Source organism: Choristoneura fumiferana, chromosome 22 (assembly GCF_025370935.1).
Source record: "Choristoneura fumiferana chromosome 22, NRCan_CFum_1, whole genome shotgun sequence".
Lineage (NCBI taxonomy): Eukaryota > Metazoa > Arthropoda > Insecta > Lepidoptera > Tortricidae > Choristoneura > Choristoneura fumiferana.
In genome coordinates, this window is record NC_133493.1 from 4,382,194 (window position 1) to 4,408,326 (window position 26,133).

The 26,133-nt window shown below is 38.0% G+C and overlaps 1 protein-coding gene across 1 annotated transcript in view; it reads right to left on the bottom strand.

Moving 5' to 3' along the window:
• LOC141440304 (photoreceptor-specific nuclear receptor-like) overlaps positions 1-21,305 on the bottom strand; it is a 57,429-nt gene extending 36,124 nt beyond the window's left edge. Inside the window, exons 1-4 of the mRNA XM_074104779.1 lie at positions 21,219-21,305; positions 20,236-20,436; positions 10,647-10,775; positions 7,396-7,510 (exon numbers count right to left, since the gene is read on the bottom strand). Of these exons, the coding sequence (XP_073960880.1) occupies positions 7,396-7,510; positions 10,647-10,775; positions 20,236-20,296 (305 nt within the window). The 5' untranslated portion in view covers positions 20,297-20,436; positions 21,219-21,305. The remainder of the gene's footprint in view (positions 1-7,395; positions 7,511-10,646; positions 10,776-20,235; positions 20,437-21,218) is intronic.
• Positions 21,306-26,133: the final 4,828 nt, after the last annotated feature.

Consider the following 26,133-nt stretch of genomic DNA (forward strand, 5'->3'; position numbering starts at 1 on the left):
GTAAGAACACACACAAATCACACAAACCCATCTATCACCACCACCACACTACACTGACGCGTTTCGAACTCAACCAGAGCTCATCTTCAGAGTAACACAACCGTACACCATGCTACCAGTTGTTAGACTAACGAACCACAACCATCGTTCTAACTTGTCACTGTAACTCCCCAAGTACCCACATACGTTTTATGATACAAAACAAAACTACCCACAAATTATTAATAAATTTTTTAACTGTCCTTCAAAACTACCTTGATTTTTATTTATTTACTGTCAAGGCATGTTTTATTAACTACCATTGCTGAAATTAGAACCAAGCCGTAGCAAGGGAGATGAAACTAAATTTACCTGCTCATTAATAATAGACCCCATACTGTTGTATCTAATTATCTCCATGCATTCTAAAACATCGAGACGAAACCCCTTGCCACAATAATATACTTATGCATATTTTGCATAAGCTTAGCTATCGTAAGGTCGCGGGTGAGCAAGGAAATTATTTTAGTTCATTAGATAATTTAGCCATTTTGAAGCTCGATAAATAGTTTTAGATTTCAATCTGTACTGTACTAAGAAAAAATTTACGAAGTATGTAGGTACTTAGGCACCATCAGCCAGATAAGTGGTCTATCAATTTTTAAACAAGCTCCTATCAAAGGAATATGTCGCTAAAGTCGAACTTTCAAGTTGGTGTATACGTCTATTGGCATTATTGTTTTATGACATGCAAACGATTTATCAACTTTGGGGTGGTAGACCACATATTTGGCTGATGGATACCAATCTTTTAAATCACGTCACCCGAAAATACCATTTGATGTCATTAAAAATCTGTAAAACATCATTCGAGTTAAAATTAGATTATAAACTGGTTGATAAGATCTATTAGGTAGGGTTGTAATTTTCTACTACTCGTATCTCAAATTCAGGGAAATGTTGCTCTACTTTAGAATATCGGTCACACGAGTTCCGAAATAGCGCTTGAGTTTAAACCACGTTTAAGCATACACACTTCAGTGTCACTGTTTTTTTTTATTCAACTTGATCAAAACTCCCTGCCGTATGTCTTGAGTTCATTAGGTACTTTTTGTTTGCTTATCTGGAATAGTCTTAATATAAAAATAGTCTAAAAATAAATAGTTTAAATTAAAAAAAAATGCAACGCACAGATAGTGAAACATTATGCTTTACTTGCTTCATTTGTGACATATTTTGGCTACTTTTTTACACATGACACACTATACATCAAGTTCAACGAGATTCCTTCTGCCTTCTGTTCTAATTTACAATAAAAAAGGTCCTTTCAATTGAAAATAGATGCGACAGATAATATTAAAAACAGTTTAACATTTGGCGCCCCATTCGATTAATTCGGCCGCATAATGCTATTGTGATCGCGCCCTTATAATGGTCAAGTGTGACATGTGTACGGCTTTGTGGCAGAATGAACTCTGCCTTAGTCCCGTTACCTCAATTAATTAAAAAATTAGGACGGTGTTGCGATGTTTTGGATAATTATTTTAGCTGTAATTTCAATATTACATTCAACTTTTAATTTAAATTTATAATCATTTTTATGTGCAGTTTTGTTTGAGTTCAAAGTTGTCACGTTTTTCAATATTACTTTTTGATTGCTTTTTATTTGGACAGAAACCTTATCAGTTGCCTAACAAAGTTAAATGTATGAATTTACCGAGTACCTACATAAATAATTATTCTTTCCAGCAAAAAGTAAAGTTACCAAAACATAAAATACGATATGTATGCGGTACTGCTGCAGCTTTTGAGTCATATTTCAACATATAAAAGTAACTGATATCCATATTTTTTCTTAGATGTAATAAAAGAAAATAAATAAAGAAGTAAGTAATTTACTACAAAAACAAAAGACTATCATCGATACAAACCAGCTACAACCATACATGACTGTATGTATATCATAGCCACACAAAACTCAAGCACCATGAAACTGAGACTCTCAAAGCGCACCAACTTAACTCATCAACCGCCAACAACAAGTAACCAACTGTTTTTCATACGAAACCCGCCAAATAGTAGAGACACCTAGCGCCACTATCACCCGCAAAAACAAGTTGGCAAAAATGCGGTCCCTTTTGCAACAAATGTCAACTTGGCCGTAAGCCTATTACTAAGGATTATTGGTAATGAAAATATGTTTAATCTGTATTAGTCGTCTGTGTTGGCAGAACTGCTTTCGTTCGGCTGTTAGCTTTGATTGGGATTTTCCTGAGTGATGTGATTGCTTTCTTGTGCGTTTCTTTTGAGTTCTGGCTGTCAAAGCTGATTTTTTTATAATAGTTAAAAGAAACCGGCCAAGTGCGAGTCAGACCCGCGCACGAAGGGTTCCGTACCATTATCTTATACAACATTAGATAACAACACGTTTGTTGTATGGGAGCCCCTTTAAATAATTATTTTATTTTAATTTAATTATTTATTTTTAAAATGCGATTTTGCTCACTGATTTCTCATAGCAAAACCTGTCTGTTTGAGGTGCTGAGGTGAAAAAAATGTTACAACACAAATTCATTTTAGTTACTAATGTCATGTTGACATTCCATGTTGGGAAAACAGTCACAACTTCAAAATTTGGCACCTCTAACGAATACTATTACGGTAACTAGATATATAGGCAATGTGGTAGTATTTCAATTATTTTGAAATTAGTTACTGGTTAATTTTTACAAGGCCTGGAGTAAAAACTGTACGAATCCTACCTGCTCTCCCCTACCTACTTTTGTCAGAAAAATGCCAATAGACGTGTCTGTCAACTTGAAAGTTCGACTTTAGCGACATATTCATTTGATAGGACGTTGGTGAAGGCATTTTGTTTGTGTTTGTTGTAGATGGGTTCTGGCTAATACCCCACCGAAACTGGCAGTATTACCGAACAACAAGACTAAAGTCTTTTGGCCGTGTCTTATCTAACCACGACATTGGCGGAATCATCGCATGGATCGATGGGGCCATATTATCCCAAAAATTGAATTGAATTGATAGGACGTTGTTTCAAAATTGGTAGACCACTTATTTGGCTCATGGTACCTACGTCCCACTAAAAACTGGGCACAGGTCTCTTCTCAAAACGCTCTCCGCTTTAGCTGTAGTTTCCATGCAGACCCAGTGCTTAATATTATCATGTATCTATTAATGTGTTCCTTCATTGTAACGTAAAGCTTTATTAAGCAGCGTAAAATTTCATAAGTAGGTAATTTTGCATATGAATTTCGAAAAACGCAGAGGCCCCAGCCGGGGTTTGAACCCGATCCTCTGCTTCAGAGGCCAAAGGTCAAACTATGCCACCACAGCTGTATAGAGTTAGAAAAAATATTTCCGTTCACCACTTAGGAGTCACCCTGTAAACAAAATCATTAATCATCTTTAATTATTGTCGGTAGATATATTGACTCGGTAACCCCGTTCCAAGAAATGTTACGAATTTCGCTAAACATTACGCTTTGGTTGTTGATTTAGGTGCGCGATTGGACATAGCCGAATTGTGCCGCACCTGTGGCCTGATTGCCGTTATGTACCACGTTATATATGACTTTCTCCTTTTTATAATCTGTTGCAATTTCACTTGTAGGGTACCGTATCTCAAGACATGGTGGCTTAGTGGTTTGACCTAATAGCGTCTCACTCGCACCCTTGAATTTCTAAATTCTTGTGCGAAATACATTCGAAATTTACCACGAGCTTTACTGTGAAGGAATTTTCCTTTTTTTTATCGTCAGGAAGCCTGTACAAATTGTACAGTTTTCATTCCGCACTGATCCTGCGTGGGAACTAGGTACTGCCCAAGCTCTCTCATTCCGAGAAGAGTTCTGTGCCCATCAGTGGGACGTATATAGACTAGGATGATGATGGACTCAAGAAAAAACGGAACGCTAAAAGGATTAATATATGTAAGTATGTAAGGAAAAATATATATGATATTCTCAGTATCGTCGATTAGGAACACAGGGAAGCTTTAACTCCCATCTAACAGACTAGCTACAACCAAAAAGTCCTTTCCGGGAAATCACATACGCATTTATAACAAAATACCAAAAAATATTACTGATCAAACAGATACAAAAATCAAATCTATTGTCAAGAAGGCATTAATATCTAAGGCGTATTGTAAAATTAATTATTATTTATATCATGGATAGGACAGCATTGGCAATCCCTTACTTCAAATAGCGAATCTACTGTGTTGAAATACTTGAGATGTGAGTCATATTCATATAGGTACCTAATATTGTAGATCTATTTAAAAAATATATACTTTATTGAGTTTCTTGCCGGGTTCTTCTCAACAGAGGGTTCTCCAAACCGGTGCTAGATTTTTTTGATATTCATAAGTGCTTGTGTTATTTTAACTTCCACTTTGATTACTTTGTTGTCCATTTGTTTGTCGGTCTGACGGTCCGTTAATACTATTTTCTCATAAACAACTAAAAGTAGGCTGCGTCCTTTATTGTTCCTCCACCATCTCTCTCCATCATCTCTTATTTTGTTTTCTTAAATTTTTACCACACAAGGGCTGAATAAATAAGACACTGGCAACACTGCTCTATGATGCACAAAGCCATAATAAAAAACCGGCCAAGAGCGTGTCGGACACGCCCAAGATAGGGTTCCGTAGCCATTACGAAAAAAAACAAGTAATATTATGTGAAGGGTCCACGGAAAGAACATGCCTAGTCACCTTTTTTTAAATTGAGATTTTAATCTCAAAATGTAGAGCTCACAAAGTACTATGACTTACTACTGAATTAAATAATCTGAAAACAATATAAAATCTATTTTTTTATCTTTTAAATAAATGGTAACCATAGTAATTGTTCGTGATGCACTAACTTTCAAACCGCTATAACTCAAAAAGTTGCTTAGGTGACTAAACACGTTCTTTCCGTGGACCCTTCATGTGCATTTTATTACAATGAAAACACTTACTACAGTCTTAAAATCTATTACCAGAGAGCGTATCTTCGCGGCACTTACATCATTTTGTTGAGAAGCGCCGTTTTTCGGCAATAACTCAAAAACGGTATATCCGATCATGTTGAAACCAATTTTCGTTGAAAGTATTTATTAAGCGTTACCTTTCCTTATTTTTTGCATACTTTTTGGACAAACTGTTTACAAGATAGAGGGGGGACACAATTTTTGCTACTTTGGGAGCGATTATTTCCGGAAATCTTCACTTAATCAAAAAAGTTTTTGAGAAATCTTACTATCTTTTCAAAAGAGCTGTCGAACTATGTGCCACACGTTGATGCGAGTTAAAAAATGTTTTTTGTTCAATTTCTGTGACGTGTATGGAGTGCCCCCCTATAAATATTTATTTTTGTAATTTAACTACAAAACTAAATAGCGGCTTTGACAAGACATCTGTACTCCAAATTTCATTGATATACATCTTGTAGCATTTGCCTGTGACATACGGACGGATAGACAGACAGACGGACTTGACGAAACTATAAGGGTTCCGTTTTTGCCATTTTGGTTCCGGAACCCTAAAAACGGAGCGATTGTAACAAGTGAACGGAATAATATTTGACATACCTACATTTACACTGACTGTGAGGAGTTAAAAATTATCAACAACATTATAGGTAACTAAAATCAATGAATCACCGTGTGTCACAAAATACTGGGAAGGCATCATTGAGCAATCTTTCGGAAAAACACCATCGACATAATTGTTATAAATTAAACTAAACCACCAACTTAAAACGATCAAGCGGACAAAATAGGAACTAAGATTTCCACCATAGAACTAACACTAGTATTAAGCGACGACAGCGCCATTGACATCTGCGCAGGTAAGTTTGTACACCATAAAATGTAAAACCGCTCTGGCCAATATTTTTACCATTTGAGCAAACAAGTAATATTTGGCTGATCTAATTTTCGGCAAAGCTACATCTGCGGCCGGTAAAATACTATGATGTGAGAAATTAGTTGTTTTGTTGGAAATGTAGCGGCAAATAAATTTGTCCGTTTTTGGGTTGATGACATGAATGGTAACGCCAATTTTCAATAGTCAATGTTGATACAATATCAATACTTGCAACTAGTTTGGGCCAGAACAGTTTGTCAAGTTTTGTACGTCTCAGGGAGGCATTACAGATTTTTGTCATCAATCAATACTAGTTAATTGTCATTTACTTAAGTAACCTAAAGAAAAAAAAGAGCCATGGTGGCCTAGTGGTTTGACCTATCGCCTCTCAAGCAAAGGGTCGTGGGTTCAAACCCCGGCTCGCACCTCTGAGTTTTCCCAAATTCATGTGCGAAATTACATTTGAAATTTACCACGAGCTTTGCGGTGAAGGAAAAAATCGTGAGGAAACCTGCACTAACCTGCGAAGCAATTCTATCGCACTGGGCCCGCGTGGGAATTATGGCCCAAGCCCTCTTGTTCTGAGAGGAGGCCTGTGCCCAGCATTGGGACGTATATAGGCTGGGATGAAATGTGATAAGCTAAAAGTTACGAGAACGTTATTGATTCTTTTAAACTACTCGTATTGAGAAATCCCTCCGGCTGAGGAAGGAACTCCCTGCCGAAATTGGCCCGAATACAAAATGAGTTTTTTTTTTCAAGAAATAGTTAAGGTAGGTACCTACATATTTTTGAGGTCGGTTCTATTATCAGATAAAGGGTTCCGGCAGAATAGCGTTACGAAGTAACTTTGTGCTGAGCCAGTTTCCGTTTTTGTGATTGGGAAAATAGATACATCTCCAAAAAAATTTTTTTTCCTTTTTAATTTATGACGGTGTTGAAGCATTCTACACTTCCTTTGAACATAGATATAGTTAAGATTCAAATTCAAATCGTTTCTGTAAATAGGCCGCAGGGCACTTTTACACGTATTTTTTTTAAATGTCTAATACTTTTTTTATAACTGAATGACCCCAAGACCCCATTTCTCATCCCTGTCATTTTTTACTGTAATTTATATGTATTTTGTTTGTAGTTTTTAAATTTAGTTTATTTAAAAAAAAAGCTTTCTGCCAAGTTTGTTGCGGCGCATTCTTCTCGGCAATGGTCTTTCCGAAAGCGCTGGTAGTTAAAAAAAAAGTGACGTGTAAAAAGAGCCCTTTGCGTGCGGCCTACTTGCAGAAGAAACGTTTTGAATTTTATTTATTTATTTATTTATTACATACACACAACTGTCATTACGGGTTTATGTATCCTAATTCAACAGTGTGGATTTTTACTAATTAGCTAATAAATTACATATTATAATTATAACACAAAACATGCAGTGTGGTTTTGTGTTAATTGTTGCCTTATTGTTGCTTAAAAATGAGTGTTAAAAAGCTACGTAAAAGGTGAGCATACAAATATTTTTTTTCTCTTTTAAATGCAAGGGAACTGACCTATATATGAGTTTCCTCCTGACCGATCGTTTGAAGAACCCACTGCAGCCGTTGCATGCTAGGATGCCGTAGTGCTTGCCCGAACTGGTGTCTCCACACACCACACACACCAGACCTAGGACCAAAACAATAAATCAAAAACTATACAGGGTGTGGCTAAAATAAAACACGGTAAATAATTAAAACATACTCACTCGAACGTACTCGTCAAAATGAACCACATTAGTTCAGCGACTTTTAAAAATAATTAGTTTTTTTTCTTTAATTTTATTTACCTTTAAAGTTTATTCGAAAAAGCAATGTAAAGCAATATCTTTATTAATGTTTGATAATTTGAAGCGTGACAGGCGACGACGTCAGTTGGGTTCTAGATGGCGTACATTGGTACAGTATTTAATTTGTATGAAAAAGAGAAAATCTTAAGACTGTATTATTTTTAAAAGTCGCTGAACTGTTGTTGTTCAGTTTGACGAGCACGATCAATGATTTGATTATGTGAACTAAAAGAATTTCCTTGCTCACCCGTCTAACCCCCGTTGAGTCAACAACTAGTAGCATGGTGTACGGTTCTGTTACTCTGAAGGTGAGCTCTGGTTGAGTTCGAAACGCGTCAGTGTGGTGTGGTGGTGGTGATAGATGGGTTTGTGTTCTTACAGTGTGGAGGTGGAAACTTAGCTATCGTAAGGTCGCGGGTGAGCAAGGAAATTCTTTTAGTTCATTAATATGGACTTCCGCAAAGTAACGCCTGATTCAATAAATTATTTTAATTACCTATGTATTTGCTCGTATTACAAGCCACACCCGGTACCTATGTAATACAGTGGCCGTATTGTCTCTCGCATCCACCACGATCCCGCGATCTTAACCAGGTCGTCGCTCCATCTTGTTGGAGGCCTACCGACAGCTCGCCTCCGAGATCGGTCTGAGTGGAGAGCCTTGGGGGAGGCCTATGTCCAGCAGTGGAAGTCTTTCGGCTGACATGATGATGATGATGATGATGATGATTGTCTCTCGATAGCATTCATCATCTCTTTCTGCCATCGTCCTACATAGTGTGATAGAAAGAAGTGGTGAAAGTGATTGTGATTCCAAAGGGTATTTAACAATAATACAATACAATACAATACAAAATTCTTTATTGCACACCATAAAGCAGTAAAAATACTTATAATATAAACACTTAGATTCACGGTAGACAATAGGCGGTCTTATCGCTTAAAAGCGATCTCTTCCAGACAACCATTTGGGAACAAGAAATTATATATGTTACAATAATGCATCTGATCAGCGTGGCATTATCATCATCATCATCATCTCAGCCGTAGGACGTCTTCTGTCGGGCATAGACCTCCCCCATAGACCTGCAGTTGCTTCGGTTGGCAGCGGCTTGCATGCATCGTGAACCCGCGGCTTTAACCAAGTCATCCGTCCATCTCGTTGGTGGACGTCCTACGCTGCGCTTGCCTGGCATTATATCCAGTCGATTTCAACTTTATTGCCTAGATTTTTTACGAGACGTCAGTGATTATAATGAGTATGAATTCGCCGCTAGAGGCGCTAGTGTAGCGTGAGGTCTCCGAAATGTCAAATCTCATAGTTTTTGGGTGAGCTATGCGGGTTTATTTATAATTAGAATAATTTTGTGAATATTTTGCAATATCTGAAATTAATTATGGCAAATATGCGTTCCGGGGCAATGAATGTCTGTGTTTTGAGACAGTTTTGTCCTCCCTTTTTTCCGAACAAAACGGGGACTATGCAACACTGTGGCATGCTCGATATTTTTATGGTACGGTTTTAAGGTGTATTAAATATGATTTTAATCTAAACTTTGTTTTCACGCCCGTAATAACAGACTTGAAAGCCATACTTAAAAACCTCATGCAACAGTGGGCCATCTAGTGAGACAAAAAACGATAGCCCTCATTGGGTAAAAACTAAATGAACCAATCGCACGCAAACAAGACCGTAACGTCAACTAACGATATTTTACCTGTCTTTTAGCCCTCATTATCCCAGCCTTGCCTCCTTTCAGAATGAAAAAGCTTGGACCGTAGTTCCCACGTGAGTCCAGTGCTGATTAGGAACTTCAAACACAGTTAACCGGTGTACTGCCGTTTCAGCAAAATATTTTTTGCCAAATTTCACTTCCCAAAAAACTTATCGCAGTAGTTTCATTTCAACTGCTACTAGAAAAGTAGGTTAGGTTAGGTTAGAACTGCGGCCCCACACAGAAACGAACTGCTACCAGAAAAGTAGGTTATTATGCCATGCAATATTTTGGGAAGAGTGCTTTATGCCAAACGATACATTTGACTAAATAATACTTGGTAATATGAAACATGACTGTTATTATTTTGAAATTCTTGTAATTTGCCAAAAAAAAAATTACTAACTGTAAAATTGCGATAAGTTGTTTTTAGCAAATGATTTTTGCTAAATGATAATTTGAGTTAAATATTTTGGGATGTGATACTTTGGGAAAAGTTTTTTACCCATAGTAATCCCAGTTAACCCGTCGCGCGACCGACGATTTTTTTGGGTAATTTTGAACTATGGTGATCGAAACTAGTAACAAAAATTGACGTTCGACGAATAAACCATTGAACACTATTTAGCACATTCAGCCCTCTCCAATTACATATTTGTTGCGCTTGCGGTGGAGACGACCGGTTGTTGGTGCTCGGAGGCTAAGTTGTTTTTTAAAGAAGTAGGACGACGCTTCGGGACCGGGGATAAGACTCTCGCTCCGAGTCGTTCTTGATGCAAAGGCTATCTATCGCCGTTCAACGCAGGAAAGCGGCAAGCGTGTTGGGCACCTTTGCGCCAGGAACGATTCGAGGCGGTCTTTTTTTATAATATAAAAATGTTATTTAAGTTAGCTAGTAGATTTATTATTTAGCAGTATTTAGCTCTTAGGTATATGATTGTATTTTTTACTTTTACTATTACTTTAAAATATAATCCTTTATTTATAAACTAATTGGGCAATGCATAATAAAATGAATTAAACCTTTATTTAGCACTGCTTACTATTTATTTATTTATACTAGCACATTGCACGCCCCAGGTTATCTACCCTGTTGTTAGTGCTGGCGGGTTCATTTATGCGCGCGTGCAACTGGCGCTATCTAGTGCTAGTATTAGCTATCTAGGCGTTGTCACTGAAACTAGTGGTAATCTAGCCAAAACCGCGTCTTCAGGTTCGTGGTCATCACATGGTCTTTGGAATCCATGCCGACCTGTCTTACCCAGGTGGTTGGTCTTCTTGGAAGGCGGGTCCGGCAGCCAGGGCCGCAGTGCTGGAGGTGCCAGCGCGGCCGCCACCAGCGCAGCCGAGGATGGCGGCGACCAGCGCAAAGGGGAGCGGTTCTCGTCTCCTGGGACAAGGAAAGTGAGTTGTACAATCTGTAGGACATAATGTGGTGTGGGTTTGCATGAAAATACTGTGTTACGCTGATTTAGCTGCTTGCACACGGAACCCGAAGTCCGAATTGAAGAGCGTCGGAAGGTTTCTAAATGCATCCAAGTTGAGAAACTTCTGATTTTCTATATGTGCTCACTAGATGGCGCTAGGAGTCGATTCCCAAAGTTATATTATCTAGTCAAATGACTACATGAGTTTAATCGGTAAAATGAAATCAAAAATAAATTTGCGGTTTTTGTCTGAATACATTTAATTCAATGAAAAGTATTTTTATGTTATATTAATAAAAACATCTTTAGACAAGGAATGTTATAAATAAAGAATTATGGTTATAGTATTTTCGTTTTACAAATAAAAGTCATGTGGTCCTTATTTCCTTTTAGGTAGTATAAATCAACGTGTAACAACACTACACACACGCACACACACACCCACGCCCACACGTATACGCGCACTCACCAAGTTCCACATATTTATAATATCAGTAGAATTCTAAGTCGCAAGCGCGAATACCAGTCAAAGTTGACAACGTAGACAATACGACAAAACAAATGCACCCCGCTGCGGCAAAATTAGTGAGCGCATGCATTGTAGGTATGTACATGTGTGCGTGTGTACATTTTCAGGGTTGCCAGACGTCCCACGAAAGCTGTTTTCCTGACATGTCTAGAATTTAGGGCTATCAGGAAAAGGGGAAAAATGCAACGTTCTGTTTTTTTTATCAGCACGTGAGCAGCTCATATGATATTTTCCATTCTATAAAATAATGACATGACTGACGATCTGATATAGCCACTGAGGCTAGACTTTAAATTTGGCAACCACTGACAGCTTTGGTTTTTTTTTTAATATAGCTCTGTCCGGCGGGGGACAATTTTATTAGTATTTAGCTGGTTTTGCCGTGTCACGGCCAAGAATTCTAGAAAACTAAATATGGAAGGTAATGGTGGATGAACGATGATCCAAATTCTCCTGAGATTGCCTAACGTTTCACTCTCACGATCGCAATCAAACGACAGATTTCGCATACAAAGAAAATAAATAATTCAAATCAAATATTATTTAAAATATAGCCTACTTGGATCCACATTACGTACAGAATATTAGGACTATAATGTCAAAAAAAATCCCAAACAAAAGAAAAACAAAAAGATGGCCTTTAATCGGGTAACCCTAGTTGTACCTTTATTGGTCCATTATTGTCTGTCAACTGCAGTAAAGTGTGATGGCAGGGCTGAGTGTGGCAAGTGAAGATTATTTAATTAGAACACAACGGTTTGTTGATTTGATTAAGCACTTTAAGTTATGGTTGTGAGTGATTTTGTCATTTCACGCGACGGAATCCTTTGATCAGGTGTCTCAATAAAATGTTTGGAGAAGCACGACTTTGGAACCTTTTGTCATTTTACGGAAAATAAATAGATGTTTATTATGAACTAAGCATATTTTTTTTACATTTGTTTAAAAGAGTGAATGTAACATGAGTTGTTGTCTGAGCTTTTTAGGATTCCGTAGCCAAAATAGCAAAAACGGAACCCTTATAGTTTCGTCATGTCTGTCTGTCTGTTCGTCCGCGGCTTTTCTTAGGGACTATCAATCAACGCTTTATCGAATAGGCATCAATTTTGGTCAGTTCGGTATAAAAATATACCACTTTAAGTTTTCACTGCCAGGGGCTTAAGAAAAAATTACAGGGGAATAAGAAAAACGCCAAGGGAATCATAAAAAAGGACAGGGGAATAAAAAACTAGTATTAGGTTCATAGGCGTATATAGAGGGGGGGCAGGGTGGGCCGTGATTGGTTAAATAAGTAACTAAATCACAAGCAAAACGCTATTTAGTGATATTAATTCGCCTATCTAGATATCCTCATTTTCCGGGATAAGTAATCCAGAGTATGAACTGCTAGTTAGGTCTAAATTTCATCTAAATCCTTTCCAACTTTTTTGTGTGATAAATAAACATCCTAACTTTCGTATAAGTAGATTTGTAGAATAAAGTTGATAAATGCGTAGATACCTACGAGTACTAATAAATCCCCCCCCCCCTCGCCCTCCTCGCCCTCGCCTCGCCCTCTTGTTCTGAGAGGAGGCCTGTGCCCAGCAGTGGGACGTATATAGGCTGGGATGATGATGATGATGATGACTAATAAATTCGCTTTCAACACTGAAATTACAATCTCTACTATTTGCAAATCATAAGCAACACATTCTGCCACTGGCCGATTTCATATTTCCGTTCTGTTCAGACAGGGGTCCGAATTATAACAATGTTTTGATCGCATCGCATCGTGATTTTACCAGAACCATATCAAATTATTGTATCCCCACATTTGATGTACCCTCAATCAGTTAATTGATTTGCCACATTAGTACCACCCTTCTATTTCCGTTATATTTGCCACTCAAATCACACTTAATCATTAAGAGCGAAGACTCGAAATTGTTTGATGAAGAGCGAAGGGTGTTTGGTTGAGTTTGGACCAAGGGTACGCTTATCGTATGAAGTAGAAATGCTATTAGATGAAGGGGTTGGCGATTGTTATTTTATTACCCATATCAAGATTAAATGTTTATTTTATTACGATTTTATTTGGGTGTTAAAATAACTTAATTTTGGATAAGTTTGGCAAATTGTTTTACTTTGATTTAACACATGTTGGTAGGCTATTCATAAAATGTTACTATTAGGTAGTCGAGTTGTAGAACTATGTTATAACATTGAATAATCCACTTCTTTATATATTAGACAACACTCGTGGCTTCGTACGCGTAAACCGCGTAAACGCGATCTAGCAATCGAATTAAAATTCCTGGATTAAAAAAATTGGAAAAAGGTTAATTAATTAATATTAAATTGGGGCCTCTCGAGAAAAGAGAGACGACATACACAAATAATCGAGCCAAATTTGTACAGTACTAGTATTTCGTTCTTACATTTAGCGAATTTATCTTAATAAACCGCCTGAATAGTAAACAAAAAAATGCAAAATTCAAACTTATAGTGTTTGGCCGTCCCACTGACGCTTAATTAATACAAAAGTGAGAGGGACGGTACGATACCAAACTTCGATTTTAGAATTTCCTAGTAGCCCCCCAGTCCACCTCCGTCGGCCAAGCCGAATGTGCGCACAAATCGATGCCGGGTCCCTTGGACCCGGCGGGATATCACGACTTAATTGTTTTATTTTGGGTACGGCATTTAACCGGATGTAAGGGTAACATGAATTTACGAATGAGAAAATTTTGTTAAAAAAATTCGACTTTGATAATGTTCTCTTAAGATGGTTACGGGGATGGCAAAACTTTTTTGAAGTCAATTATAAAGTATAGTATTTAGCACTTAACTAGAAGCGAGAAGTAAAAGATATAATACTCGTAGTTCATTATAATATGCACTTGCGCAAAGTAGCTGGATATGTTGTTAATGTTGTTATATATCTACCTATCTTTGTTGTGTATGTGTATTGTATAAATGGTTATGTATTCTTGATATTGCTCTAATTTAATGTAAATTCACCAATTGCTACAATTTTGTTCTTACTTCTCCATCCATTCCATTGTTAAGAGATCGCTCTGAAGCGATAAGGCCGTCTATTGCTTACCTCAGGAAATCTCTTTGTATATGTCGGCGGCCGATCGTAAAATCCGCCAGATCACGAAATTTACAGGCATGTCGTGAATGGCGCCATTTCATGAATCGGCTAAGGGGCATCCGCCATATATCGTTCAAAACTCACCGTTTAACGGTTTACCTAGTGACGTTTAGGCAGATCATAAAATTCCTAAGCATATTATGAAACACCCGCCATTTCATGATTTTGGCAGTTTAGACAGATCATGAAATTCCTAGGCATATCATGAAACGCCGCCATATCGGTTCTGGCACTTCGCCGGCCGCTACCGCGGCACGCTCGCTTCGCTCGCTCGGCTCGTGCGTTGTGGTTGCAATTCATACTAACAACACCTTGCTTCGCTCGTCGTACCTAAAATTTTCTCTTTCGGCATTATCACGATGTGCCCGGTATAGAGCTAGGAATATCGAGGAATGCGTTGCTCTAATCGATCTACCGTATTATTTTTCAGGCACATCGTGATATGCCTGGCCAACTTTTAGGCATATCATGAAAAGGCACCATTTCACGATATGCCTAGGAATTTCGTGATCTGGCGGATTTTACGATCGGCCGTCGACATATATACCTACTTGTGTTTTCTGTACTGCTTACTATGTGTGCAATAAAGAGTTATTGTATTGTATTGTTGTATTGTAACTCCTAATGTTGGCCATACACCATCCTTCCTATCGTCCAATCGGCATGACGCTGCAGGCATGAACCAATCTGCAGTACGTCCATATACACCACACACGATCAGTTAGAACTGACTGTCTGTGGGCGTGGATTGGCATGCCAGTTATACTTGACGGCACAATCAAATTTCAATACTTTTGGCTTGATCATGCCGATTGGAACGTGTATGGCGGTCGGCGATCGTCAGTTCAGTAAGCTCAAGATTTTTGTCGGTGGTAGACGCGTCGTAACGCGAAGTATATGAGTAAACTGAATTCTTTTCATTAACCAATGTATGCACCACTGCTCGATCTATTATTTTTATTTTTTTCATCATCATCCCAGCCTATATACGTCCCACTGCTGGGCACAGGCCTCCTCTCAGAACAAGAGGGCTTGGGCCATAGTTCCCACGCGGGCCCAGTGCGGATTGGGAACTTCACACACACCATTGAATTGCTTCGCAGGTTTGTGCAGGTTTCCTCACGATGTTTTCCTTCACCGCAGAGCGCGTGGTAAATTTCAAATGTAATTCCGCACATGAATTTCGAAAAACTCAGAGGTACGAGCCGGGGTTTGAACCCACGACCCTCTGCTTGAGAGGCGATAGGTCAAACCACTAGGCCACCACGGCTTCACTAGGCCACCACGGCTTCACTAGGCCACCACGGCTTATTTTTTTATCACGAGTAAAATACCCAAAACAGCTAACACATCGTCGTCTGTCACTGGTGACGCCATGACTTCAACTGAACGTCGCTGCCAATTGGACAGTTCTAACTGATCGTGTGTGGTGTATATGGACGAACTGCAGATTGGATCATGCCTGCAGCGTCATGGTCATGCCGATTGGACGATAGGAAGGATGGTGTATGGCCAGTATAATAAGTCGGCCAATTATATACTTACTTTACCTACTTTTTTATATAGAAATAGGCTTGCGTTTGACCACGATCACGACTGATGGTAAGGGAAGGTCTGGACTAAGATGGAGCATGCTTTTTTCTTTTTTTTTAGAATAGAATAAACTTTATTGTTTAGCCGTGTTACATAAATGGTATTAAAATATTACAATTGTTAGGTTCCAACGGTTACCCATTTCGAGTGTACCATATTTACTTAAAACTAAAGATAGGTAACAAACAAAACCAATTATAATTTATTTACATGTTTTAAGGCGAAAAGTCAAAAAAATATTTTAAGTAATAGAAACTGTTTTTAATTAGCCATTTTTTTTAAATTACGTTTGGGCTTTGCCCAATCAATATCTGTTCACCCTAGATTAAATAAATAAATAAATATCATGGGACAATTCACACCAATTGACCTAGTCCCAAAGTAAGCTTAGCAAAGCTTGTGGTATGGGTACTAAGCAACGGATAAATATAATTATATAGATAGATACATACTTAAATATTAAACACCCAAGACCCGAGAACAAACATTCGTATTTTACATACAAATATCTGCCCCGACACGGGAATCGAACCCGGGACCTTAGGTGTTGTAGTCAGGTTCTCTAACCACTAGGCCATCTGGTCGTCTAATTAGAAGACTATGTATTTTTAACAGTTTTCAAATCATATCTTCTCGACTTATTCGACGGTTTCAGACTCCTAAACTCTCTTTACAAAAATGTTTATATAAAACATGAAATACAATCGAGGAAATGGGGAAAAAAGGAAATGTCCTAAGAAATAAAACGGAGAAGGAAATTGGAAGTCAGACGCGGTATCAAGATAAATCAATGTTACTGTAGCACGGCACTTAGAACTGGGGAGGTATGGAGACTTCCTTAGTAAGAAAGTGTGTGTCTGTTTGTTTGTTAGCTCTTCACGTCTAAGCTGCTGAATAGATTTAGATGAAATTCCTTAAAAAAATCATTCATTCATTGATAAAAAAAGTTTGAGTCGCGGGACAGGACATAGAATAGTTTTATTCCGGTAATTTGCAGTTTCCGCGCGGAGTCGCGGGCAACAGCTAGTGGTTATATATAACATAAAATACAATCGAGGAAATGGGGAAAAAAGGAAATGTCCTAAGACATAAAACGGAGAAGGAAATTGGAAGTCAGACGCGGTACCAAGATAAATCAATGTAACTGTAGCAAGGCACTTAGAACTGGGGAGATATGGAGACTTCTTTCAAATATACAGCTTTAAATCATCATCATCCCAGCCTATTATACGTCCCGCTGCAGGGCACAGGCCTACTCAGAATGAGAGGGCTTGAGCCGTAGTTCCCACGCGGGCCCAGTGTGGATTGGGAACTTCACACACACCATTTGAATTTCTTCTCTGGTGGGACAGCATTAAATATTCGTAAAAATAAGTTTTTACTGTGACGGTAACTATGGTAAGTTAAGTACCTATTTTTTGTGAACGGATTTAAAAATTAGAAGGTCTCGTTTAGTTTAAATATATTGGTTTACCTGCTAGTCATTTCCCGTGATTTTTTCTTTTTTTAACCCCCGGCACAAAAAGAGGGGTGTTATAAGTTTGACCGCTATGTGTGTCTGTATACATGTCTGTGTGTGTGTGTCTGTCTGTCTGTCTGTCTGTCTGTGGATCCGTAGCTCTTAAACGGGTAGACCGATTTAAATGCTGTTTTTTTTAATTGTAAGCAGGCTTTCCAGCGATAAAAAAACATATTTGCATTTATATTAATAGATATTGTATTATGAATAGGATGTAGGTACAAAATGTATAGTAGTCACCTTTTTTTTAATCTTAATAGTATGATTATGTTTAAGCAATTGTCTTTGTACTATACTTATGTCCCTAATTCTTCTTTCTTCTTTGGGTAGTGGAATAAAGTGAAAATAACTTCATCAGATTAAAAGTGCCTACGTTCTTATTTTCTTTCTGTAATACCTACATAAGTAACCATAGCCTAACATATGATACATACTCAAATGTAAGAGCATAATGTTGCCACCTTCAGTCGACTCCACCCCACCCGTGTCCCCGTCGCCTACAAACTTTGTCGCTTGCCGTTTTATTCGCCTTTCTTTTGACGCGGCAAGCCCTTGAGCCTCTCTGATTAATTTCCTCCCCCTTTGCCCTCTAAAGCCGGGTTTAAACGCCTTCTACTTACGGCTGTTTGGAATTGTCTGTGTATGCGACTTTGTGAAGAAAAACGTTGGGTGTTTTATAGTGGAGGACGAGTAAGTCGTACTAAGTTTATTTTGATCTTATAGATGTTTAGGTTGTTTTAAGTTTAATACTACCTACCTAATAGTATCAACATTCATTGGTCATTCATTGGTATTTGTCAAGCTTTGCTGAGGTCAAACCGTCGAGATGTAGTCAAGTCGTTAGTTTAATTCGTTTGAATGTATTCAATGAAGAAAAACATGGATAAGGTGTTAACCGTAGGTATGGCTTAGGTAACTACTTAATACTTTTTCAAATGCCTACTCAAAAATGACTGCCGCAGCACGCCTAGCTGAATAAAAACTCAATATTCGAAGTACGAACGCATTATTCTGGAACGAAAATGAAATTTCAAATCCCCATCGCCGCTCCTATTGGCTGTTTTGTATTCAGAACACACACTGACCGGGTAAAGTGGCAAATCATGGAGCGGGCTGAAAATCAGTCAAATAGACCCCGAGTTACTGGCAGGCAAGAGCTGAATACTAATGCCCTTTGCCTGCATTAAAAAATACAGTGTGGCAAGCGTGAAAAATTCGAATATGATTTGGGTGTTCGCTGCGTCGATTGTTTTGACGGTTTTATTTACTTGAATGAAGTTTGTTAGGTGATTCAAAGGAATGTGAATAGATACTGCAGGGGAACACAATTTAATTTGAACAAATTTAATTGTTTTTATACCTGCATTTGTGACATTAACTAGGTACCTACCGTCGAAAGACTGTATGGTGCGACAAAGATCTTAAATAACGTAGTTGATGTGAAATTAGTTTAGCATTAGCTTTATATTATTCGTTTTTAATCTCTATGAAAGAGTCTAACCCCTTTTTCACCATCTGATAAACGTGATGCCGTCTCTGTTTGTTTTCTTCGAATAGACGGAGACGGCATCACATTTATCCGTCAGATAAATTTAATCAATGGGTGGCGAAACAGCCCCTAGGTGTAGTTATTTTTATTTTACACGAGTGTTAGAGGAATCACAAACATTAATTAACTCTTTCTTTAGCCTCGAAGACTAACTTTCAGACTCGCATACTTACCTACAAAGGGTTCCGTACAACTTTGAAGATAATCTATGAATATTCAGTACTAGAAAAATATAAACAGACAGACATAAAAAACTAAGATTTTTCATATTATTCATACTTAGTTGTGCTATGAGAGCTACCTTAGTAAGAAATTTCGAGTTTCTAGAACAAGTAAGTACCCTACAGGTTATTCGATTACGGCAATTTGTACGGAAATAATACCTTTTTAGTGTTCTGTGGCCAAAATGGCAAAAACGGAACCCCTTGCAGTTTCCCCATGTCTGTCTGTTTTGTCTGTCCGTCCGTCCGCGGCTTTGCTCCTCTGAGCACTATTCAGTGCTAGAAAGCTGTAATTTTTCGCCTTATAATGTGGCAACTGTGTCAACAAAGTGATAAAAAAAAAGTTGAAAAAAAATCGTTCGATAGGGCCTTTTTTAAAATCATTGGGGGAATTATGAAGACGTTTTTTTTATACAGTGATTCTTTTGCGAAATATTCAACTTTAAAGTGCAAATTTTCATTAAAATTAAAAGTCATTAAAATCAAAAGTCCCCTCTAAAAAGCTAGTGTTGGTTTGAAAAATGTGAAAAAAATCATTTTTTTCAAAAATTCAAATTTACAAGGAAAACTATAACCCCTAAGTTTGGTCAAATATTATTAGTAGGCACTTTAAGAGTAAATAGCAGCCTAAGGTATAAAATAATACCTAACTACTTGGAAGATTCCGTACAAAATTCTTAGAAAAATATTACTTGATTGTTCGTAATGGCTACGGACCCCATCTTGAGCGTGTTCGACACGCTCTTGGTCGGTTTTAATGACTAAAAACTATTATCATCATGATGTCAGCCGTAGGACGAACGCTGTTGGACATAGGCCTCCACCATAGACCTCCAGTTGCTTCGGTTGGAATCGGCCACTAAATTTTTTTTTTACCTGTCATTCTGTTGTCTTGATGCTCCTGGGTGAGTTGCAGCGGAGTCTGTGCCACTTCCATTTTTTAAAGTCTTTTATGAGGAGCACTCGGTTCACAGCGACACCATTGAATTTTATTGTTCTGTCATTTTTTTAGCTTTTAGAAATGGCTAGACAAATAAGTTTGTTTACTTAGCTCGTTGCCGGAATGATACAGTCAACCTAAAAGTACCTATTTATTATTGTTGTTTTTACCAAAAGGTTAACTTAGCGAAATTTAAAAAAAATTTAAAGTGTTCATTGTGCAAGCCTTAGCAAAAGGATTAAAAAAAATAATGCTGCCGTTTTTTGTTTGACTCATTTAAAAAACAAACGATTTTTTATTTTACGCATTTTTATTGGATTAATTTGACTTAATGAAAAAGTTTAACACATGAAAGTAACAGCTAACAATAAACGACGGAAAAAACTAACCTAAGATACCTTAACTAAATATATAGGTACATATATAAATATTACTATAAAAATTAAAATTAATAAACGATTTGATTTGAGATTAGGTTATCGTAGAATTTACCTACTACAAAAGAAGCTTATAAATAAAAGAAATAAAATAATGTTTATAGATTCCTAAAGATTTTAGAGTTAAGAACGTATTTTTCAGCTTGTTATCTCAAATTGCTGCATAATTAAATTATAATGGATAAAGAAAACAGCAAATATCATGAAATATCACAAAGCACAATAGGTACCATTATTTGACCAACTGCAACTACTTAATTTCGTGTTCTGAATTTTAATTATAACAAGTCAACAAAACGAATATAGAATACTGAAACGGATAAGGTTATATGCACTTTATAGTTTTAAAATGTGTTTTCAACAAAAACCTAAATCCGCGTCGTCAAACACAACAAAAATGATTTAGGTACTTATTTGCTAATTCTCGCTCAATTCCACTAAGCAACTTTAAAAACTCTAACCAAGTAAGCACACTAAACAACCTAAAAGTTCCCTCCAATATCGGCAAACTGACAGTCCACTTTGACGTTACTTTTTTTTACTTTGGCACGAGCCGCGCGCGTTATGCCACGGCCGGGGCACTTTTGACGCGTTGCCGGTTGCCTTCCGAAGGCGTGGCAGCCCCGCCCCGTTGCTTTTCGCTTCTGTATCCCCCAGACAGGGGGGTTCGGTTTTGGGTCAGCTGTTAAGCGCCCGTTTTAAGCTTTAATTTGTGGCATTACGCCGACGGCCATTTAAAATAATGACCGTGTGCGAAATTGAATCGGATCTTTCGTTACTTTTATGTGATTTAGTAGACAGATACCTGTACCTAATAATGTTAAAGAAAATGTACATCAGAGTGATAATAATTTACATGTTCCTTTTATGATATGGTTAGTGGTATTTCATTGTTCCTACTTTTATTTTATTTATATTTTGATCTCGCTTCTGAAATAAATAAGCAATTTTATAGGCGCTTAATGTCTGTTCTACATAACGTAGTTACATTTCATCATAACCTATAAACTCAAAACTATCAATATCCATATCGCTAATCGCTAGCAGTCAAATTATTATAAAAATAACATACACGTAATTACCATCACTGCACATTTAGTTTCAATAATTATTTTATTTTTCTTTGAGAGACCCCCCGTCTCTGGCTTAGGTAATATTTTGATCACTTTTGACATTTCAACATTTTTAGGTAATAATTAGCTACAATTAGACACCATTATCTTTAGGTAGGTACTACCACAATAATACCTATTTTCAACGAAACAACGCAACGGAATGACATTTGATTCGCCCTCCAATAAGATTCGCGAGGGCGTGGTTCCCGTGAAAAGTCCTGTCAGAGAGGAAAAGTCATCGTTTCCCGCGCTCCCGTCGGCCAATCACAGGCGTTCCCGCTATGACATCTGACAGTTAGGTATTTTATGATGCCGCCTTTAGGTACATAAGAAAACATTTACATAATTAGCTGGCTGACGCAAAGAAATGCGAAAGACTTCAAAAATTTTTAGTTTTGGCTATTTATTAGGCAAGCGTGTTCCATCTTAGTCCAGTGATTGTGTTCAAACGCACGCTTGTTTCTGTATAAAATAAATTAAACACATAAAGAGGGCTAAACTTTTTAGGGTTCCGGAGCCAAAATGGCAAAAACAGAACCCATAGTTTCGCCATGTCTGTCTGTCTGTCCGTCCGCGGCTTTGCTCAGGGACTATCAATGCTAGAAAGCTGTAATTTTGCACGGATATATATGTGAACTATGCCGACAAAATGGTACAATAAAAAAATAAAAATATATTTTTTTAGGGTATGAGAGTAGACGAGGTAGAAGTAAAGTGGAGGTGTTTTTTTTCTCATCCAACCCTATAGTGTAGGGTATCGTCGGATAGGTCTTTTAAAACCATTGCGAGATTGCTACGAAAATTTTTCGATTCAGTGATCTGTTTGCGAAATATTCAACTTGAAAGTGCAAATTTTCATTAAAATCGAGCTTCCCCCCCCCCCCTCTAAATTCTACACCGGTGGGTGAAAAAATTTGAAAAAATTCAGTATGGTAGTACCTAATAGTAAGTATATCAAACTTACAAGGAAAATTAGACCGGTTTAGTTTGCTTGAGAATTATTAGTAGTTTAAGAGTAAATAGCAGCCTAAGGTATAAAATATACCTAAACTAGGAAGATTCCGTATAAATATATTACTTAATTTTTTCGTAATGGCTACGGAACCCTGTTTTGGGTGTGTCCGACACGCTCTTGCCCGGTTTTATTCTTCCCACAGGAACGGGAGTTGCGGGATAAATCTAGCCCTACTTATTATAAATACGAAAGTGTGTCTGCGTGTACGTCTGTTTGTTATATACTCTTTCACGCTAGAAGAGCTGAAGATTTTTGGTTAAAATTTGGCATGTGGGTAACTGGATCTTTGGAATAACCCATAGGCTGCTTTTTATACCGGAATTTCAACCGTGAAATCTACCGATATGAAATTAATCCCAGGTTTCACCATCCATCGATTAAATTTTTTTGACGGATAAAAGCGATGCCGTCTCTGTTTGTTCTCGAATAGACGGAGACGGCATAATATTTATCCGTCAAATAAAATTAATCAATGGGTGGTGAAACAGCCCCTTACTCTACCTACCTATACATAAAGATCACGATGCTATTTTAGGGAATTTCTATTAAACGTTAGACCTAATGGTTTATATTATAGGATCAAAGCCGCGGGAAAGGCTACCAACATTAAGGGGCTGTTTCACCATCCATTGAGTCTCATCTCCTATATACGTCCCACTGCTGGGCACAGGCCTCCTCTCAGAACAAGAGGGCTTGGGCCATAGCTCCCACGCGGGCCCGGTGCGGATTGGGAACTTCACACGCACCATTAAATTGCTTCGCAGGTTTGTGCAGGTTTCCTCACGATGTTTTTCCTTCACCGCAAAGCTCGTGGTAAATTTCAAATGTAATTCCGCACATGAATTTCGAAAAACTCAGAGGTGCGATCCGGGGTTTGAACCCACGACCCTCTGCTTGAGAGGCGATAGGTCAAATCACTAGGCCACCACGGCGACCTAGGCCACCACGATTAGTCTTAACTGACGGTTAAATGTGATGTCGTCTCCGTCTCTTCGAACAAAACAAATAGAGACGGCATCACATTCAACCGTCAGTTAAGACTGATCAATGGATGGTGTAAGCCCCTAAATAATGTAAGTTACTACTAGCTTTTTCCCGCGACTCCGTCTTCGTAGAATTCGTTTATCCAATAGAGAGAGATCTCTCTCCAGGCAGGTGTTTTCTGGATAAAAATATCCTTCCCCGGCACTCAAAATATCTGTATATCGCATTTCATCAATGGGTTCAGCGTTTTAGGCGTGTAGAGGTAACAAACAAACAAAGAGACTTACAAACTTTCACATTTATAATACCTATATACCTAGCATGCTTACAGACACATACACACACACACACACACACACACACACACACACACGCGCGCGCGCGTGCGCACGCACGCACGCATGCACTTCATTGAAGTTTGAAGTTTGAAGTCATCCCCGAAAACCTCTACATACTTACTAAATTTTATCGAAATCGTTGGAGCCGTTTCCGAGATACTGATATTTTTATATTGCTTGTTTAAAGGTATTAGATAGATAGATAGAAAAACCATTTTTTTTTATTTATATAATCTCTCTCTCTCTCTCTCTCTCTCTCTCTCTCTCTCTCTCTATGCTTGTGATGCGACACAACACAGGCCGTCACAACACACTGCATCAGATAAATGTGAACGCAACCTTATAAAATGTATGAAACCGATACCGTTCTGATGCGTCACGACACAACACGACAGATAAAATAATGTGAACCGGGCTGAATGCTGCGTAACCGAAAATGTTTTTTTTTTCAGGAGAGCGTTAAATTCTAAGATAAATCTAAGTATGTTTGTGTTAATATAACATGTATACGAGCGACATTGACATTAGCCATCGTTGGTCGCGGCATTGCAATAACATCGACTATACAGCAGGGCTACTACGAAATTCGTAACTCGAAGTTCGAATCGTACCGTCCCTCTCGCTCTCATTTCAATAGTATAAGTGTACGAGGGATCGCACGACACGAGCTTCGAGTTTCGTAGTAGCCCTGCTGGCTGCTACGGAGACTACGGAGTTCGTAGAAAGGTTTGAGCCGCTACGCCGCTACGTCGTAGCACTGAAATAAAACGCGTAGCACTTATGAATAACGGCTTATTCCTTTTCCGATAGTTTTCGTTTTAGTTTCGCTTTATCGATTACACTGGGCCGTTTTAGTATTGCCAGTCGAAGAATTTTATTTGTGCAAAAGGTTCCGCTTAGATTTTTTTTGGAATTGTTACTGGCAGTGTTTATCAGTTTGTGTTTTCTTCTAGTTTAGCGTAGCAGCGTAGGTACTAAAAAGTGAAAATAAAATCCTAATTAATTAAACTATTACTCAAATGTATGCATAGGTAGGTACTTACAATATTTAGAAGTAAATAGTTAAGAACTTTTTTAACTATTCAATAGAACAATACACTGACTCTTGAAATTTTGTACAGATTATGTAGTTTAGATGAAAATGCAAGTACAGTCAACAAAAAGTACATTCAGCAAAAATAGATTGTATTTGAAAATTTTTTTTTTTTATTTAAACTTATTACATGCATTATATTTATTTGCAGTGTAATGTAACTATGTTTGCTCGGGTGGAATCTTTCAACTCAAATTTGAAGTGGATATCTTCAACCGATTGAGCTGAAATTTTACACGCATGTATAAATCCGATGAAAATGCAATATTATTACGACATGGAGTTGATCTGATTATAAAGCTAGCGGGTGACCATAGGAACTCTGTGATAAACGACACGACCGTATCGAGTTTGGACTCGATTGATTTGTCTTGACGAGTACTTTGGTAACCAGGGGCATAAAGTAGGGTACAGTCAGCAAAAAATCGCAATTGACTATCATCATCATCATATCAGCCATAACTGTTCCTAATAAATAAATAAATAAATAAATAAATAGGACGTCCACTGTTGGACATAGACCTTGCCTTCCCCATAGACCTCCAGTTGCCTCGGTTGGAAGCGGCTTGCATCCACCGTGAACCCGTGACTTCAACCAGGTCATCCGTCCATCTCGTTCGTAGACGTCCAAAAAATACTTAAACCTATAATCATCATCATCATCCCAGCCTATATACGTCCCACTGCTGGGCACAGGCCTCCTCTCAGAACAAGAGGGCTTCGGCCATAGTTCCCACTCGGGCCCAGTGCGGATTGGGAACTTCACACGCACCATTAAATTGCTTTGCAGGTTTGTGCAGGTTTCCTCACGATGTTTTCCTTCACCGCAAAGCTCGTGGTAAATATCAAATG